Source organism: Notechis scutatus, chromosome 1 (assembly GCF_049901735.1).
Source record: "Notechis scutatus isolate UNSWTSFEM ecotype Mainland chromosome 1, rNotScu1.2, whole genome shotgun sequence".
Lineage (NCBI taxonomy): Eukaryota > Metazoa > Chordata > Lepidosauria > Squamata > Elapidae > Notechis > Notechis scutatus.
Window position 1 is genome coordinate 215,384,250 of NC_142009.1, and position 18,956 is coordinate 215,403,205.

At 40.9% G+C, this 18,956-nt stretch overlaps 1 protein-coding gene across 2 annotated transcripts in view; it reads left to right on the forward strand.

Moving 5' to 3' along the window:
• The first annotated feature begins 2,277 nt into the window (after positions 1 to 2,277).
• The window catches only part of ITGB5 (integrin subunit beta 5), a 77,616-nt gene continuing 60,937 nt past the window's right edge, over positions 2,278 to 18,956 (forward strand). Inside the window, exons 1-2 of one of the 2 annotated variants that reach the window (XM_026665446.2) lie at positions 2,278 to 2,879; positions 16,217 to 16,302. In XM_026665446.2, coding sequence (XP_026521231.1) covers positions 2,798 to 2,879; positions 16,217 to 16,302 — 168 coding nt within the window. In that variant the 5' untranslated portion in view covers positions 2,278 to 2,797. The remainder of the gene's footprint in view (positions 2,880 to 16,216; positions 16,303 to 18,956) is intronic. The other variant, XM_087950202.1, reaches the window with a different exon arrangement.

The window sequence follows — 18,956 nt, forward strand, 5'->3', positions numbered from 1 at the left end:
GGTTCCCCAAGAAGGGCCTACCAGTGTAGGAAGAAGCATCGATTCCAGCACTGATACAAGCGTTTTACAGCTTGCATGATGAGAAAATAAATGTTAACTACTTGTTACGCACAAAGCCACCCACCATCATCAGGAATGCTTCTGAAATTGTTGTCTAGATGGCTGCTGCCCCAAAACTGTACCCGAAGCTGGCAAGAGTTTTGAATGATTAAAAAAGTTTATTAGTAATTTTTAATACTTCTTCTAGGGATGTTCTATCAATAAACCCCACCTACAGATATATAGTAGGTTGCTTTCCTCTATTGCAGAATATTAGAATTACTCCAGTGTTTCAGAATATTCTAATGTCATGCTTTAAGTATTTTTACAGTTCAAACAAAGCTACAAATTGGCTCCACAGCAGAGGTGGTATTCAGCAGGTTCTGAGCAGTTCTGGAGAACCGGTAGTGGAAATTTTGAGTAGTTCGGAGAACCGGCAAATACTGGATATTTTACAGTATCCTCCCCCTGCTACACCCACCAAGCCACGCCCACAGAACCAGTAGTAAAAAATTTTGAATCCCACCACTGCCCAGGCATATGTAATAAATGTCCAGAGAGCAGAGGCTTTTGGTGTGTACAGTTTTCCAGGTGAGCCTTCGAAGAAAGCTAGAATGTCTGTAATTCAGGGCTACCATTTTATTGGTTGAGCTTATGCATATGGTGTACACCCACACACAAAAGCCCTCCTGGCTCCTTGGCAGCCATTTTTGCTGTTTATGTGGACATGGGGGGAAGTCAGGGGTGGTATTCAGCAGGTTCTGACCAGTTCTGGAGAACCGGTAGCGGAAATTTTGAGTAGTTCGGAGAACCGGCAAATACCACCTCTGACTGGAGATTTTATAGTATCCTTCCCCTACCACGCCCACCAAGCCACGCCCACAGAACCAGTAGTAAAAAAAATTAAATCCCACCACTGCTCCATAGGCAGAAATTCTGAGCCTCAGATAAGAAAACACCATTTCTTAATGTAGTTACAGTACACATAGTCCTCGACTTACAACCACAATTGAGCCCAACATTTCCATTGCTAAGCAAGACAGCTATTAATTAAATTTTGCCCCATTTTACGGCCTTTACTTGCCACAGTGGAAGTGAATCTGGATTCCCCATTGACTTTGCTGGCCAGGAGGTCACAAAAAACGATCACATGACTCTGGGATATGGCAACCGTGGTAAATACGAACCAGTTGCCCAGCGTTTGAATTTGGATCACATCAGGGATAGGATCCGACCGGTATAACTACCAGTTCTGTCGCTCTGTGTCGTGCGTGCATGCGTGAGTCGCGTGAGTCCAATTTACAACCTGCTGAGCTGCCCGGACAGCTGAGCAGCGCTGCGTGCAAGTGCGCAACCGTTGGAAAAACCCTTTTTTTCCTGCTTTTTCAACCGCAGCTGTGTCGCGCAAAGCAGCTGTGGTTGAAAAAGCAGGAAATAAAGGTCAGGTGAGAGCCCGGGCAGGCGGGCGGGCCAAAACAGCAGCAGACATAGAACCGGTTCTATGTATGCTCTCTGTCTGCTGCTCTTCAGAACTACCAACCGGAGTTGGAGGACAGAACCGATAGAATCCCACTCTTGGATCACATGACTACAGGGATGGTCATGTGAAAAACAGTTATAAATCACTTTTTTCCAGTGCCGTTTTAACTTTGAGCAGCAATAGCACTTCACAGGGCTTTCACAGCCCCTCTCTAAGCATTTTACAGAGTCAGCCTACTTCCCCCAACAATCTGGCTCCTCATTTTACCCACCTCAGAAGGATGGAAAGCTGAGTCAACCTTGAGCCTGGGGAGACTCGAACTGCCAAACTGCAGGCAGCAGAAGTAGCCTGCAATACTGCATTCTAACCACTGCGCCACCACGGCTCATGGTCACTAAACAAATGGTTGTAAGTCGAGGACAATCCGTGCTCCAGACATTGTGGCTCCTCCAACACTGGAGGTTTTTAAAAAGAGATTGGACAGGCATTTGCCCCAAATGGTATATAAGGCCTCCTGCTTGAGGGTGGGGGAGGCGCGGGGGAGGGGGTTGGACTACAAGACCTCCCAGGTCCCTTCCGACTCCGTTAGTTCTACATTCAGCACTGCCTTTCCTGCGGCCGCCATGCAATTCCCATCCATTCTGACCCCACTTTAAAAACAAACAAAAAAAAAAAGGCGGGGAGAGGCCTCGCGTCAGGGCTGCAGAGAGTTAATCGCTGCTGGACGCCGATTGGGCGGGCTGGGCGGAGATTTTACCATTCAGAGCCCGGGCAGCAAGAAAGTTCAGGAGTTTGGGAAGAGAGTCCCAGCCAGAGAGTCCTCTAGGAAAGGAGGGGGAGGGGGAGGGGAGGCAGGTTGAGGAGAAACAAACGCAGCCCAAAGACAAAAACGCCATCCCAAAACGATCCAGGCGGCAGAGAAGGAGGCAGTTGCTGCTTTCAAGGGCCTGGGAGATCTGCCTGTTTTCAGGCCGTCCCGCAACTTTGGATTCCCTGGAGAGCGACCGGACAGATTCGCCCAGGACGGAAACAGCCGGACGATGTGAAGAAGCAGCCAGCGCCGATCTTCTTTTGCCTTAGTTTCCTCCTGGCTGGCTGGCTGGCTGGTTGGCTGGCTTGGACTCGGCGGCCGTAGAGACAGTAATGCTTAGGATCGCGCCCGATCCAGCCGCCCACCCGATCCGTGCCTCCTGCCGTGGCAGCGGTGGCCTTTGTTAAACGCCGGGCTTTTCCCGAAAGCTTTTTTAGCCTCCGCGTCTGCCGGCGGCGATCGTCGCCATGGCCCTGGGGAGGGGGTTCCCGCCGTACGCCGCCGCCGCCTGCCTTTGGGTCCTCTCCTCCTTTTGCCCCGGCGTGACAGGTGAGTGGAAATCAAAGGGGACTTTGGGAATATATTTTATTTCTCTCCGGGGATGATGGGTGGTGGTGGTGACAAGGTGTCATAGTTGTGTAAATCTTGCGTGGGGGCAGATGTGTCAAACGGCCGCCCAATTTACAGTCCGAGGTAAAGGATAACTTTTTTTTATTTTTTATTTATTTTTGGGAATCTTGATGCTGCTTTTCGCGGCAGGCAGGGTTTGGGGAGAGGGGAAGAGAAGGGGTTAATGGAAAACAGTAAACGTAGCACGTGTAAGAACTCCCTGTAAACATACCAGGGTTTCGATAGCAGCAGCAGCAGCCCAGAAAGTCAGTAAATAGATGGACGATTATTCAATACACACCCCTTTCCCTCCAGCTGTATGGTCTGGGTTCCTTCAACTGCACTTGCACAGGATGGAACCGGCGGCCAAGAGATTTTGGAGGAAGCCCGCTTGCTTTGGCTCTAGTGAGGGCTGCAATGAAGAAGTGGCTAAATGGATTGATTAAAGTTTGCCAAAGTCTTTCGGATTGATGCCGCGGGAAATAAAAGCTGAAGAAATAGAACCTGAATTGGTAGCGGTGCCTGGAGAATAAACATGCCAAGCTTTTAACAGAACAGAATGACAAGAGTTGGAAAAGGGACCTTGGAGGTCTTCTAGTCCAACCCCCTGCTTGGGCAGGAAGCCCTATATTATTTCAGACAAATGGTTGTCCAATCTCTTCTTAAAAACTTCCAGTGTTGGAGCATTCACAACTTCTGGAGGCAAATTGTTCCACTGATTAATTGTTCTAACTGTCAGGAAATGTCTCTTTAGTTCTAAGTTGCTTCTCTCCTTTATTAGTTTCCACCCATTGCTTCTTGCCCTTCCCTCAGGTGCTTTGGAGAATAGCTTGACTCCCTCTTCATTGTGACAGTCCCTGAGATATTGGAACACTGCTATCATGTCACCCTTAGTCCTTCTTTTCATTAGCGATACCCACATTTTACAGTACCCTGAAACTGTAAATGGTGCACAATTTTCCTAAACTTCTTTGCAGAAAACCAAACATGAAAATATGATCGATCTATATGCATTCATGAAGCCTTTCATTATAGCAAAGTGTGACTTCTGTGCGGTTTATATCCCACTTCTTATTCTTCCAGAAAAGCTGTGCATCACCAACTTACTTCTGCAATATGAGAGAAGGATGTCTAGTGTCCCCCCCCACCCACAACTGAGACAAGCAGACGTGGGTGTCATAGGAGTGTTTATGGTCTTGGTTTGCTGATATAGCATTTTTAAAAGTGTTTATAAGGCAGTTAGTGATTTTGAAATAGCTGTAGCTCAGCCTTCCCAGTGTGGCTCCTTGAGAATGCAGCTTGCAAGATGTGCAACATTGTGCCAGGTTGGGCAACATTTCCATAGATGTCTAGGCTGCTAATAACATGCGGGCAATCCAAAGTGAAGAAGACTTCTCTTTCATATCAACTCCCCAAATGTGCTTATTAGCTCTTCTGTATCTTTGGAAATACGCTTGTTACTAGCTCCTTATTCTTTGCTTGCCCTCTCTTTACCTTAGATTGGAAATAGGGTAGTCTTTAAATGCTAGTTCCATTCCTAACGCTTGTTGCAGAAGTAGATTACTCAGCAGAGAAAAAACAACAACACTATACAGAGTATGGTTGCCCTGTATCACTTCCATCAGCAGTATTGAATAGCAGAAGATGTAAGAGAGACTGCAATGATGCCTCTCCTTGTATATTTGAGGCCAAGGATCTTTTTCACCTTTCAATTTGAAAAATAAGCTTCAATTCCATAATTAGTTTTTTTTTAAAACAATTCGTGTATCTTGGGATGTTTTAAAACAGCAGTTTGCACCCCTGTTGAAGTTATACCCAGCTTTCACTTCTGACAAAAGCCACTTTTTACTCAGATAACAGGACCTTGTAGGTCATCTAGTCCAACCCCGACCCAAGCAGGAGATCTTATACCATTTCTGACAGATGGCAGTCCAGTCTCTCCTTGAAAGTCTCAAGTGATGGCGCTCCAACAACTTCCGAGGGCAAGCTGTTCCGTTGGTTGATTGTTCTCACTGTCAGAAAGTTTCTCCGTATTTCCAGGTTGAATCTCTCCTTGTTCAATTCGCTAGGTTCCCATTTGGTCCAAGCCCTGGGATAAATGCATGTTGGTGATGCTCCCTTCAGCCCATTCCTAATCCATAATAGAGGTCATCCTTTGCTGTTCCTGAGTCAAAGTGGTCTTTTCCACCCCATATAGCCCATTAGATGTCTGCATTGTTTTTCAAGGGACTCAAAATCTGTTTGATGGGACAGTGAGGTGGCCAAAAGATTTGGGATCAGGCAAGCCTGACTGGCCACTTCAGGCATATTCAGACATGCATCTTCCTCTTTAATCTCTTGGCATTTTCCTGCAAGGCCACTCTCTTTGGGAGTGGAAAACCGAGGATTTGATTGCTTATTGTACCCTATGACTATTATTAAGTGTTGTACCTTATGATTCTTGACTCTTGACTAATGTATCTTTTCTTTTATGTAAACTGAGAGCATTTGCACCAAGACAAATTCCTTGTGTGTCCAATCACACTTGGCCAATAAAGAATTCTATAAATCTATCTATCTCTTTCAAACCAACCTCTTTTGTTGTATGTGTCCAACAGGCTCAGGAAGCGTCAGGACTTAACTCACCCCATAGGCCCAGCATTCATTCAAAACATCATGCCTGCACGAGCCTGTTGTTAAAACCATCCACCAAACACAGCAGTGTTGTGACTGGCAGATGGTTCCTTGCTGACTGATGATGTGAACACAGAGAGAAGGCAGTGGTGCTGGAGTCTTTAAATTATGGCTTTGCTTAACCGATGGCATCCCTGAAATTAGGACACAGCCATCTGGCCTCAGGTTAAAAAAAAAGGCAGGGTAGGAATTGGCAGTGGGGACCGAGGTTTTAAGACCAGTACAGATAGTCCTTGACTTAACAACCACAATTGAGCCCAAAATTTCTGTTGCTAAGTGAAACATTAGTTACCCGAGTTTTGCTCCATTTTACACCCTTACTTGCCATGGTTGTTAAGTGAATCTGGTTTGGTTGTCACAAGGTTGCAGAATTTTGATCACATGCCTACATGCTATAACAGTTGTAAGCGTGGAAAAAAAATCACCTTTTAAGTAACCTTTTTTTCAGGGCGTTGTTAACTTCAAACAGTCCCTAAATGAACTGTTGTAAGTCGAGGACTCCCTGTATAGGTTTCTATCCACCCAGGCCACAACTGAGCCACTGGGGGAGCCCTTCTGACACTCTACGAGGCAGGTTTTCAGGATATGAGGGACAACAAACCGGACATTTGCACCATGGGACTGTTATGTTTCTGGAACATTGTATTTCTATTTGCACTTACCTGAGAGTAAATAAATCACACTGAATTTGCCGGCTTTGCCCATTTAACAAATGCAACAGGGATCTAAGTTAACAGCTAACTAAACAGTAGAAAGTATTGTATTCCCTATAATGTATCTTAGAGCAAGCTATAAATCATTTTCACATGGAATGCATTCAGTGGTGGGATTCAGCATTTTTTACTACCAGTTCTGTGAGCGTGGCTTGGTGGGCATGGCAGGGGAGGGATACTGCAAAATCCCCATTCCCTCACCACCCCACTAACCTGCTTTCCAGCTCCGTTCTCCTGTTCAGGACAACAAAAGAAGACCCAGTTGATCAGCTGGGACTTGGGAGGCAGAGAATAGATGGGGGTGGAGCCAGTCAGAGGTGGTATTTGATGGTTCTCCGAAGTACTCAAAATTTCTGCTACCGGTTCTCCAGAGCTGGTCAGAACCTGCTGAATAGCATCCCTGAGTGCATTGTAACTTAGAAGGGATTGCTCATCCCTTGTACATGGCAGTTGATCCCAAAGATATTTCTTTTTTCTTTTTTTTTTGTCCTTTTGGGTGAAGCTTTATTGCTGTTCCAGGGCATGCTTCAAAAGGAGTGAAAGTTTCAGGAGAAAATGATTAGGAAGAAGCAAAGCTACATAGCAGCAAAGAGGGGAGGTGTGTTATTGTCATGTTTGCACGTGTTGTTTTGAATTGCCTTCCTTCCACCTTTCTTAAAATATGAGCACAACTCGCATTGTGACACATGATGTACCACTATACTCTGTCACTCTGAAGATTTCAATATGTGGAGAAATGCAAACTGGAAGTCTACAACAAGTAAAAGGCAGTTGGGTTAGCGGTAAGAAAAATTCCAAAATCTTTCCTTATTATTACTTGTATGCCCATCTTATGGGCCTCTACATGGATCGGTTCATCTATACACGTGCTTTTGCAACATTTGAAAGTGGTCGGCTTCTCTTCTAGGGCTGAGACAGAGAGAGATTGGCTCAAAATCACCCTGCTGGTTTCAATATTTTTAAGGTTTCAAGATCTACAAACTTAATTTTACAAGGAAATGTCTGAGGAAGAGATCTAATGATGGGGGTGGGGGAGATGAAGGAATGAAGTCCTCCTTCTCAAGATAAAAGGTGCAGTTATATCTAGTGCTAAATTTGTGTTGGTCAGGATTGGCCTTGAATATTTTATTGAAGATTAGAACTGGGAATAAATAAAATAGACACAGAGAGAAGGGCTGCTTGGTAGAAAAACACATTGCATATTTCACTGGAATAGTTCTCCGACTATTCCATGAAGAGGTTTTGCAACAGGAAATAGGCTATCATGCTTTCCTTGGGCAAGTTCCTTGAATGATCTAGCTGGCTTCCATTTATAGAAGCAGTAAATCCTCACATAGACCGGTCATATCTTTGCACTCCTTTAAAAGGATCGGATCTCTGCCTATACATAGCATTTTTTAGCATTAAAATAACCTCCTCTTGGAGCAACTTTTCTTTAAAACTTGAGGTAGCGCCAAGTTGATTTTTTAACAAGGCTAGCAGATTCCTATTTTGCCAAGACTTCGGGTATCCACGAAAACTACAAAGATGCAAGGCTGCTTTCTTGTTGTTACATTGCTTGATCCTAACCTGGATCATGACATCCTTTTCTACTAATAAATATTGCTTCTTCAAGAGATCATATTTTTAAAGTTCTCAGAATCTCTGTTTGGTCCATGCCAGATGGCAGCCCTTTTTACTTCTACCCAGAACTATAGTTATCGATCATCTATGTCCTAAAACAGGAGATCCCAACCTGTGGGCTGTGGGCTGTGGCCCACTAGTAGGCTGTGAGGGGTTTGCAACTGGGCCACAGAAACAGTGTGTCTAGTGTGTGTGCAATTAACGTGCATCCTTGCTTGTGTGAGCAGCTGGTGAGCGCACACACATTCCATTTAAGTTCCACTTGTGCAGAACCATCTCTTCTATCCGGTCCACAAACCCGGAAATGTTGGGGACTTCTGTCCTAAAACACTGCTGATGGTTCGGCTATTTGCCATTTGACACAATGCAATTTAGTTTAAAAAAATTGCAAAGAAGACCACATTTATCCTTGCTGACTCTGGCATTATTTAATGTCTTCCCAATCATGTGGACATCTCCTTGGTATTGGAAAATCCCTTATGGGCAAATCATATCAAAACTGTAGCTTAACGGTGGGACATCTGCTTTGCCTCAGAAACTCTTGTGTTCGAGCCACAGCACTTCCCAGGAAAGTGAAGACGATTCCTGCCTCAAATTATGCAAAACTGTCATAAATCAGTCTATGTAATATTAAGCTAAGTAGACAAAAGATCTAACTTATCAGTATTGTAGATTCTCGTTTCTGTTTTACAAGAGCTGTGCAAAATGTTTCCATTTGAACCAGGGGTGGGATTCAAATTTTTAACAACCGGTTCTGTGGGCGTGGCTTAGGTGGTGGGCATGGCTTAGTGGTCATGTGACTTGGTAGACATGGCTTGATGGTCATGTTATTGGCAGGGTGTGGCCAACTCAATATCACTCACATCGAGGCACGCATCTCCTCACCTGGCCTCTCATGACTGTGGAGATGCTGCAGTCATAAGTGTGAAAAATGGTCATAAGTCACTTTTTTCAGTGCCATTGTAACTTTGAATGGTCACTCCACACAAGCAAAATACCAGCAAAGGAGGGGGAAAAAACTCCAGAGAAGTTCCTGAGACAGGAAGTCTAGTCCTGCCAAGAATGTAATAAGGGTTAACGGAGAGGCAGTTTCTATCAGCAACACCAGAATGTTTCCTTCCTGCCTTCCTTACAGGATTAGGCCGTAATTTCTTCTAACAACCGGTTCTCCGAACTGCTTAGAATGTTAACAACCGGTTCTAGCGAATAGGTGCAAACTGGTAGAATCCCACCCCTGATTTGAACTCTTTTGAGTTCAAAACATTTTAAAGCTTCCCATTTTCAGCATGAAATTCTTCCAGAAGATGCAAAATAAGTCAAACTCAAAACCTGGAAGCTTTGCACATTTGCATTCAAAATGCCTTTGCACCCTTCTATTTTACTATTAAATTAAAACCCACTTCTCACATCATTTGTGTGTATGTACACTCAGATGTTTTTTCCCCTCGAGTAGACTGATCTATATTTCAGAAAAGCAGCTCAGTGATTTCCTCTCCATAGTTATCCAAAGACAGAATATACCAATTCTCACATTGTGGAACCTATTTTTTAAAAATACCCATAATTGGAGGTTAATGGCTGAGGTGGTAAATCTTAATATCCTTTTCCTTCTTTACAAGGGGATTTGATTTGGTTATTTTTCTTGTAGGAAAAAATCCTTCGGTACTTTAGTTGATAACAGCTGCTGCCATAATTCAGCATTCCTGCACTTTTAAGCTTCATACATCTTTTCTTGAAGCACCGTGAAATTGAAAAATGTCCAACTCTGGAATGTAGCATGGGATGAAGAATGTAGTTTGGTTTGAAGTTGTTTTCTAACTTTGTGTGGAAGCAGAACTGGAGGATGGTCTGAGGCTAGAAGACTAAGATTGGAAAAGCATATTATCCATCTTTCTTGGGGGCATATCATGCCTTTTAATTCCTTGTCTTACTTACAAAGGAAAACATGATTCCTTGCGGTGGTGATGAAATTCTTGAACGTGTGTGGACAAATGCTCACTCAAGGCTCAAATAGAATTCTGGCTGAATTAAGCCTGCCAGCCCTGTTCTAGGCATGTTTATGAAAAAAAATAAGTTCAACGGACAACCGGGAAAATGCTCCTCTCATAACTATGGTAAATAATAATGCAGTGGGATTCTGTGAACTGGTAAATGATTCTAGCTAGCATAGGCTGCTGCAATTGAGATGTTTACTACTGCAATAAAAAAATACTGGAGAAACTGCTGTGAAAAACATAAGATGCCCTTATGATAGAAACTTGAGTTACCATAGCCCTACTTTGGAAAATGCAAACCCCAAATATTCTTATTGTGATAACTGCATTTTTAAAAGCAGAAGTAGATCTGAGGGCTCTTAGCTGTTTTATTGATTTCCTTCTTTATAGTTACAATTTAAGAAGCACAGTTACCGAACTATCTGCTAAATTAAGCAGCCTATGACAAAGAACTGAAAAACTGTAGAACCCGGTGAAAACCTCCCAGACATTGTTATAACAAGCACTGAATCCAAGACATCTGGAAGTAAAATGCAAGCAAAATTTGGGCAAAATTTAATTCATTTCTGAGTGATGAAATCAAGTCAGGATAGAAACTGGCATGCTGTTGTAAACTTAATATTTCAATTGTATTCTCCAGAATGCTATTAACGGAATGATACTGTGCACTCTATTAACACATTAAGTATTAGTTCACAACTCACTGTCTGAAATTTGACACAGAAGCTGAACATTTGACATATGCCATTACTTGATCAAAAATCTATCCAAATAACCACCCATGTAATTGTTCATTCTTAATGAAAACAAACTAATTGATGAATGTGGCTTTCTATTTCTTGTCCTTCATCTACTTCACCTTCTAGCTTTCAGATCTACCATGTTCTAATCATCCTCCATAACTGTTAATATAAGAATTGATACTGGATTTGCCCCCACAACATAGTTCATCTTAAATATGAGATGATGGAATTAAGAATTCTGTCAAAAGGCCTTCTAGGGATTGTGTAGGTGTGCTTTGTGTAACAAAAATAAATGAATTAAATTCTGAGACTTTACGTTATGATAGTCATGGTGATATAGATAAAGAATATAATTATCTGCCTTTAAATGCAGGACAAGAATGGGAAATATGTGGAATGCTTTTTTCATAATCTTTATTTTGAAAAAAATACTTTATTGTCCTTACATAGCACAATCTTATTTTGTCAATATTATTATTTGCGGAAATAATTCACATGCTAGCATTGCACATAAAATAAAAATGATAAAATGAGAGAAAGATGGATTTAGGCAGACAGATGTTTGAGCTGTTTTGTATACAGCATAGAAAATAAAGTACGTTTTGCATTTAAGTGTATGTCACCTCTTAAGAATCGACACCAATGTGATGGCAGGTAATCAATATTTCACATTTTGTTTTAACCTTTTACTGCTAATGTTGACATGGCACAAATTCTCCCTTATAGAGTTTCCCATCATGTTTCACAAACCAGATGACATTTGTTTATTGATTTTATTTATTTTCAAATTTTGAGGCCACCTTGACAACTCTAGTTAGCTTACAGATCGAAAAGGACACAACTGTCTATAAGAACCAAAGAGCCCTTTTGAACCAACCATAACCAAAAAAATACTCACATCACCCTATCCTCAGCACTTGGGAAGATACTCAAGTGTTCAACTATTTCCTGAATTATATAACGATAGGAGCTATAAACATCTCAGGGAAAGGGGGTAATATTGTTCCAGAGATCAGATGCTGCATTAAAGTAAGTGCATTTTCTGGATTCTTCTTGACTTTCTTGAATTGATGGTGCCCAGAGTTCATCTGCCCTTCTTGATCATATTGGATGGCTTGAAATTGTGGAGAATAATGCAGACTTCATTGCTATGTAACATTTAGCTTGGATTTTGAAAACTGATTTGTTGAACAGTGGCCTCATTTGCTTATGACAGTAGCCCAACTTAGGGTAGGGAAAGACATTCCCATAACTTGGTCCAACAAGATGGAAGAACATTCTCTGGGGGAACTCTGAGACAGAACAGAAGAAACAAAGAGTCAGTATTGAGCAAAATAGAAATGGCATGAAGAAGGCTGAAGAATGAAGAATCCGTGCAGGCTAAGATAGCTTGAAAGCTGCTACTTGAAATATTTGGCCCAAGTTGGTTGACTGCCTAAAATGTTTTTTTAATTGGTGTCTGGAATTTTCTCTTCTGAAAATCAATTCTGCTTTCTCTGAAGTTTCATATATTCTTCATCACTTCTCCTAAATTTTAAAGTCAGCAGGTGATTTATTTTTTTCTTGTAGCTATATCACTTGTCTAGATTTACAAAAAGAAAGCAGATCTGCTTGTTTCTTCCTCCCCATAGCTGCCATCAAAACCCTATCGAGAGAAAAGTAGGCATATGAGATTTCTTTTTATATCACACCTTTCTCTCATTCTTTTATTTCCCAAAAACCTCTGTAAACTCATCTCTATGATCAAGTCAATGCATAGTTTTAAAAAACCATCCTTTAGAGTAGTGTTTCCCAACCTTGTTAACTTTAAGACACATGGATTTCAAGTACCAAAATTCTGCGAGTTGAAGTCCACACATCTTAAATTCCACACCCCAAATGGTTTAGAGCAGTGATCCCCAACCTTTTTGACGCCACGGCCCGGTACCGGCATCAGCTGGGCGCCGCCATCTTTTTTTGATGAAAAAGTGCTTCGGTGACCTCACGGAAGCGCGTTTTCATCAAAAGATAGCGGCAGCGCTCGATGAGCTTTTCCGGGTAGAAATGGCTTTCTACCGGAAAAGCTCACGAAGCGCTGGCGCCGCCATCTTTTTGATGAAAACGTGCTTCCGGTGAGCTTTCTACCCGGAAAAGCTCACCGGAAGCACTTTTTCATGAAAAAAGATGGCGGCGCCCAGCAAGCCGCGGCCCGGTAGGAGTTTTTCCGCGGACCGGTACCGGTCCGTGGACCGGTGGTTGGGGACCCCTGGTTTAGAGAATTCAGCGTTTAACAGGTTGAACAGCGTTCAACAGGTTGAACATGCCTTTAATCATCCAGGTCATGATTATCTCAAAGGTGCTTTTTCAAAAGGCAACCTGACTTACTTCCTTTATTTTTATTTGAAGACATTTTGCTTCTCATCCAAGAAGCTTCATCGATTCTGGCAGGAGGATGGAGGATGATAGGAGACTTCCATGTTCCCCACTATCCTGCCAGAATCAATGAAGCTTCTTGGATGAGAAGTGAAACGTCTTCAAATAAAAACAAAAAACAAAGTCCAATTGCCTTTAAGTGGTGTTTTCCAACCTTGCCAATTTTAAATTGTGTGGACCTTCAATTTCCAGAATTTTGGTAGCTGAAGGCCACATGTATTAGAGTTGACAATTTTGTAAACCATTTGATACAAAACTGCTGCTGCTGCTGGAGCAGGTTGTTATTTTTTCAACAAAGTGGTTTGTGGGGTGTGGAATTTTCAATTCTCAAAGTGAATGACTCATGCAGACAACACCCATTTTTTGCATTTTCAAAGATCAGCATATGCTGCACAAGAACAGCAACACAAAAGTGTTATGAAGGGAAATTGAAATTCCTACCCAGATGAAATTGCAAACCTGCTTGAGCTACATCTAACCTGCCATTCAGTGTTGCCATTTCTTTTATGGCTATGGTTATGGTTGCTGATGAGAAATTTTGGAGCCAAACCAATTAATGCTTCTGTTGATCTTTTAAGAAGGATTTAATGGAATCGCCTCTAGTGTAGGCAGTTATTACACTGACACTTTGGTATGAGAGAAAAGAAATCAGTTTATAATCTAGCCTCAGGTCATTTTCTCTTTAGACTGCATAGCATGAATGCAGAGTCATTCATTGGATTCCTTTACAGTAATGAGAATTCAGTGAGAACTGTAGCTCCCTTCCCATAATGCTTTTTTCCTTTTCTGCAATCATCGTTATATGCAGTTGAAAACAAGTCAATCCCTTTTTTATTTCTCTGTTTACTTTCCTGTGAGGTCCTGTGTTGGGCAATTCCTATTGTGGCTACTGGCTTTCGTCCTGTGTTGGATCTTGGGTGAGGGGCTGCTTTCTAATCCTATCATTCTGCCTTTGTTAGTTTTGCTCAAGGAGTTTCGAAATATCCTGTCTTGAAGGGATTTCTGCCTGTAGTATTTGCTTTGCTTATGAATAGAGCCATCTAGATAGCTGGCTTCCTCTTTCAATAAGCTCTTTATCTCCTTAAGTGCTGGCATCTGCTGTGGGCTATTAAGAAAGACTGGGGGATGCTTTCTGTCTTTAAGAGCATGTTTCTCCATTTCTCCTTTAGGGAAATATAATATTCTGCCTTTTTAAATATTTCCCAAAATATTTCATTCTTCTGGGAGAGGGGGGCTTCCCACAGGTGGTGGAAGCAGACAAGGGCAAACCACTTCCAAAATCTTGCAAAAAAGCTGTGCGGGGGCTTGTCCAGGCAGGTACAAGAAGTCAACACTGACTCAAAAGACATCAAATATGTATATATATTTGCATATATCCAGAGTCTAGCTAGGAATTGCCAAGATCTGTAATGCTAATAGTTCACTGCTGAAAGAGAGAGAAAAAAAATCTTGCATCTCAGTTGTCGATGTGCTGTTCTGTCAGAACCATGTATTCCATAACCAAAATGGAAATAATAAAATTTCACAAGTTTTAGCTATTGGTGGATATGAATTTTCCTTGGTTTTAGCTGCAACATGGCTAAAGCTACTAGTTTAAATCCATGTGTTGCATGTCAAAGGACTAATGTAGGAGCCTCCAGCTCAGAAGGAAGGATAATCAAGGAGACAATATAACAAAAATGTATAAGGCATCATTGGCCAGTAATCTCAAAATCAGGAAATGCTCTAAACGGAGTATGTCTTTGACACACACACACACACACACACACACACACACACACACACACACACACACTTTATATATATTACAATGTTTTTTGCTAGAATCTAGTATGTTGCCCACAATATAGAAACAACACTGTGAATATGATGGATTTATTGTAAGTATCAAAAAATTGCACAATGACTTGGAATGGCTACATTGAACCCAAGATGTTTGAAAGGCTACTTCTCCTGTATCAGTCTGCCAAGGCTTCAACCCAGAGATAGACTTCCTTGTAGGGTTTAGGAATATATTTGGAATATTAAGGATTTGATGGGCAGGCTGACCAAATCTTTGCACAAATTGACTGTCTTGCTGGACATAATTAATTAAAAATTCAATTTGTCGGAAGGTGAACCAGCATGTTCTCTATGAACACAATGGAATATTTAAAGAGCTCAAAGAAATTGCTATAGATAAACGAATAAATAGAATTTGGTACATACAGCTTTCTATTTTGCATCTGGTGTTAAAAAGTATGTCTTAAATCATATGGGACAGAGAACTTGGTGGACACTAAAAGAGTTAGCTCTCTAAGAAGATTTGAGTGACTTCATATTCCTTTTGTCCATCCCTGCTTGAAGGATGTAATGAAATTAGTCCTTAGACTTTGATATGTCCTGCCTAATGAGTTCAAGCTTATCTTTCTCCGTGATCTTTATTTTATAGGCATTTTTATTCAGGTAGATTCTTGGAGGATAGAAAAGGCCATTGTATGTTATTTATTTTGTAAAATACAGGTAGTCCTTGACTTACAACTAACAATTTAGTGACCGAAGTTTCAACAGTACTGAAAAAAGTAACCGATGACCATTTTTCGCACTTATGACCGTTGCAGCATCCCCATGGTCACATGATCAAAATTCAGACATCTAGCAACTGACTCATATTTACGACGATTGCTGTGAGCCCCTTTATGACCTGCTCACAAGCAATGGAGAAGCCAGATCCACTTCACAACCCTGATAACTAACCCTTAACTGACAACTGCAGTGTTTTTGCTTAACGACTGTGGCAAGAAAGGTTGTAAAATGGGGCAAAACTCACTTAACAAAGGTTTCACTTAGCAACACAAATTTTGGGCTCATTTGTGCTTGTAAGTCAAGCACTATCTGTAATGTTCTTAACGTTTCCATTCTGTTTTCATCCACATATCTTTTATTTTATTTTTCTTATTATTACTGTTATTAGCCACCTTGAACCTTGGAGAAGATAAATTTATCTTCTCCGTGGTGAAGCAAAACTTTTATGTGACGTTGATATGGACCGATAACGTTTGTTCTAGGGAAGGAACATTTAAAATCTCCAATTTTTTTCCCTTGGGCTTTCTTTCAGTTTTTCTTTGTTTTCTTTAAAGGTCTCAGTGTTTGTTCAAGTGGCAATGCTACCTCCTGTGAAGAATGCTTGCTCATTCATCCCAAGTGTGCTTGGTGCTTTAAAGAGGTAAGTTCCCCTTTTTTTCTCCCTAACAAAGCAAATAGCATCCTGGGTATTTCTAACCTTAGTTTTTTTCCCTTGCCAAGTTTTCACCCTTAAAGAAAAACACTCTAGGGTGGATACATCTTGTTCCTTAAGCTAAGACCTCTTTTTATCAGGGTTTTCCCCCCACTTTAACTGTGGACTCATCCCAGATTCCTCACCCAAAGCTGCTGAGGATCTGGAGAACCCTCAAGATGCCTGACTTTTTAGATGTTGGCTCTGGCTAGGAGAAGATTATTATGCAACTCAAAAACTACCACCCCATTATGAAATTGGTTCTTAAGGACATGTTTAATTCAGCTGAACACTTGCCATAATAACTGCTAGAACATTCCTCATATGCTGTGGCTTTAGATCAGGGGTCCCCAAATTTGGCAACTTTAAGACTTGTGGACTTCAATTCCCAGAATTCTATGCTGGCTGAAGAATTCTGGGAGTTGAAGTCCACAAGTCTTAAAATTGCCAAGTTTGGAGACCTCTGCTTTAGATATAGAACGAGACATTTGAGACTAAAGGGCATGTACAGTGAGTTGATATCTGCAGGGCTTTTTATCAAAAGCAAGAGCCTAGCCCTATGAGAAGATTGGCTTCCTCCAAACCTTTGGTTTGGAGCCTCCTTGTAAGCAACTAATGTTTAAGACAAGTGTGCCACTGGTGTGGGGACATCTAAAAGGCAGAAAATATTGGTGAGGATGCAGTCATATTAAAATGAATTTATGTTATTTTCCTGGCACCGAAAATACAAGTGTTTTTAATAGCTGTGCCAATACAAATGTTTATACAGAGATTGTTGTGGCTGCTCTTTTGGGACAGTCATCAGTAGTTCATGATGAAGCATAGTCAAATCAATTGTGAAGATTTTTCAAACCTGACTAGAGGTTAAAGGGCTGTTTTATATGAAATAATTCCTGAAGCCTACAGTAATTTTTCATTTAAACATCCTCTTTGAATGATGCCACTGCCAATAATAACAAGGCTTTTAAGCTAGGCTGGAAAAGTTGACTATCTTATATACTATGAACAGTTGGAGACATTCTAAATGTTCTTCACCTCATTTTAACTCAAGTACTCATTATGGAGGGGGAAAAATACTGTATCCCACAAAATTATATACATTTATTCATAAAAATGTCTCACGAAGTTTGGATTTCTGTGGAATAAAGTTTGGGTTTTAAAATTTGCATCTAGCATCCAGGTTTCTGGATACAATTTCCCCAAGTTACTGAATGCAAATATCTCACCCAGGGGCAAAATTCTGCATCAATTAATCTTCCTTTCATTTGTAGGAGAGAAATGGGCAATGGATTTTCATTTCTCCTGTTATCCAAAAAGTTTCATTTGAAATGATGGCATCAGAATATATGACTTCAGAATATATGACCTATTCTATTCTATTCTATTCTATTCTATTCTATTCTATTCTATTCTATTCTATTCTATTCTATTCTATTCTATTCTATTCGGCTAACCCTAACCCTATCCCTGTCCCTATCCCTATCATTATTCTATTCTATTCTATTCTATTCTGTTCTGTTCTGTTCTGTTCTATTCTATTCTATTCTATTCTATTCTATTCTATTCTATTCTATTCTATTCGGCTAACCCTAACCCTATCCCTGTCCCTATCCCTATCATTATTTTGTTCTATTCTATTCTATTCTATTCTATTCTATTCTATTCTATTCTATTCTATTTATGAAGTTGTAAGAGGCTCATAGTCTAATCTCCTTTTGGCATGCTTATGATTTTCTGAATATGTTTCAAAAGCTAGGTGTTTAATAATACAGGTAGTTCTTGACTTACAACAGTTCATTTAGTGACCATCCGAAGTTACAACGGCACTGAAAAAAAATGACTTCTGACCATTTTTCACACTTAACGACCATTGTAGCATCCCCACGGTCACATGATTTACATTTGGATTCTTGACAACTGATTCACATTTATGACAGTCACAGTGTCTTGAGACCTCCATGTGATCACCTTTTGCAACCTTCTTTCGAGCAAAGCCAATGGGGAAGCCAGATTCACTTCATGACTGCGTGACTGATTTAACAACTGCAGTGATTCGCTTAAGAAATGTGGCAAAGAAGGATTGCAAAATGGGGCACAATTCACTTAACAAATTTCTCACTTAGCAACATAAATGTTGGGCTCAATTGTGCTCATAAGTTGAGGACTACCTGTACTGCACATGCAGAGATTTCTTTATGCTCTTTAATCTGCAATTCAGAAGGGACACTTTTTGTGAAGAAAGGAAAAAAGAGAGAAGAAATTTTAGGTGTTGCTATTCAAGAACGGTTGCCAATATAATTATATAATTCTCTTACATGATTTTACCAATTTACCAGTTATCAATATAATTATACCAATATAATTTTGATCTAATGATATGACTATTTAAAAAAACAAACCAGTTCCAACAAAGGCTAATCAGCTTATGAAGCTTAGGCACTAACAGGTTATACCAGTATTTCATGAAATAATTAGATGGTATTTTGATGAAAAACATGCTTCATCTGAGATCCTTGATTCTGGAGGCCTTTTTTCCTTTTTTTTTTTAAGAGATGAAAGCTTCCTTTATATTTCTGATTTCAGACAAAAAACAGATGTGGTAT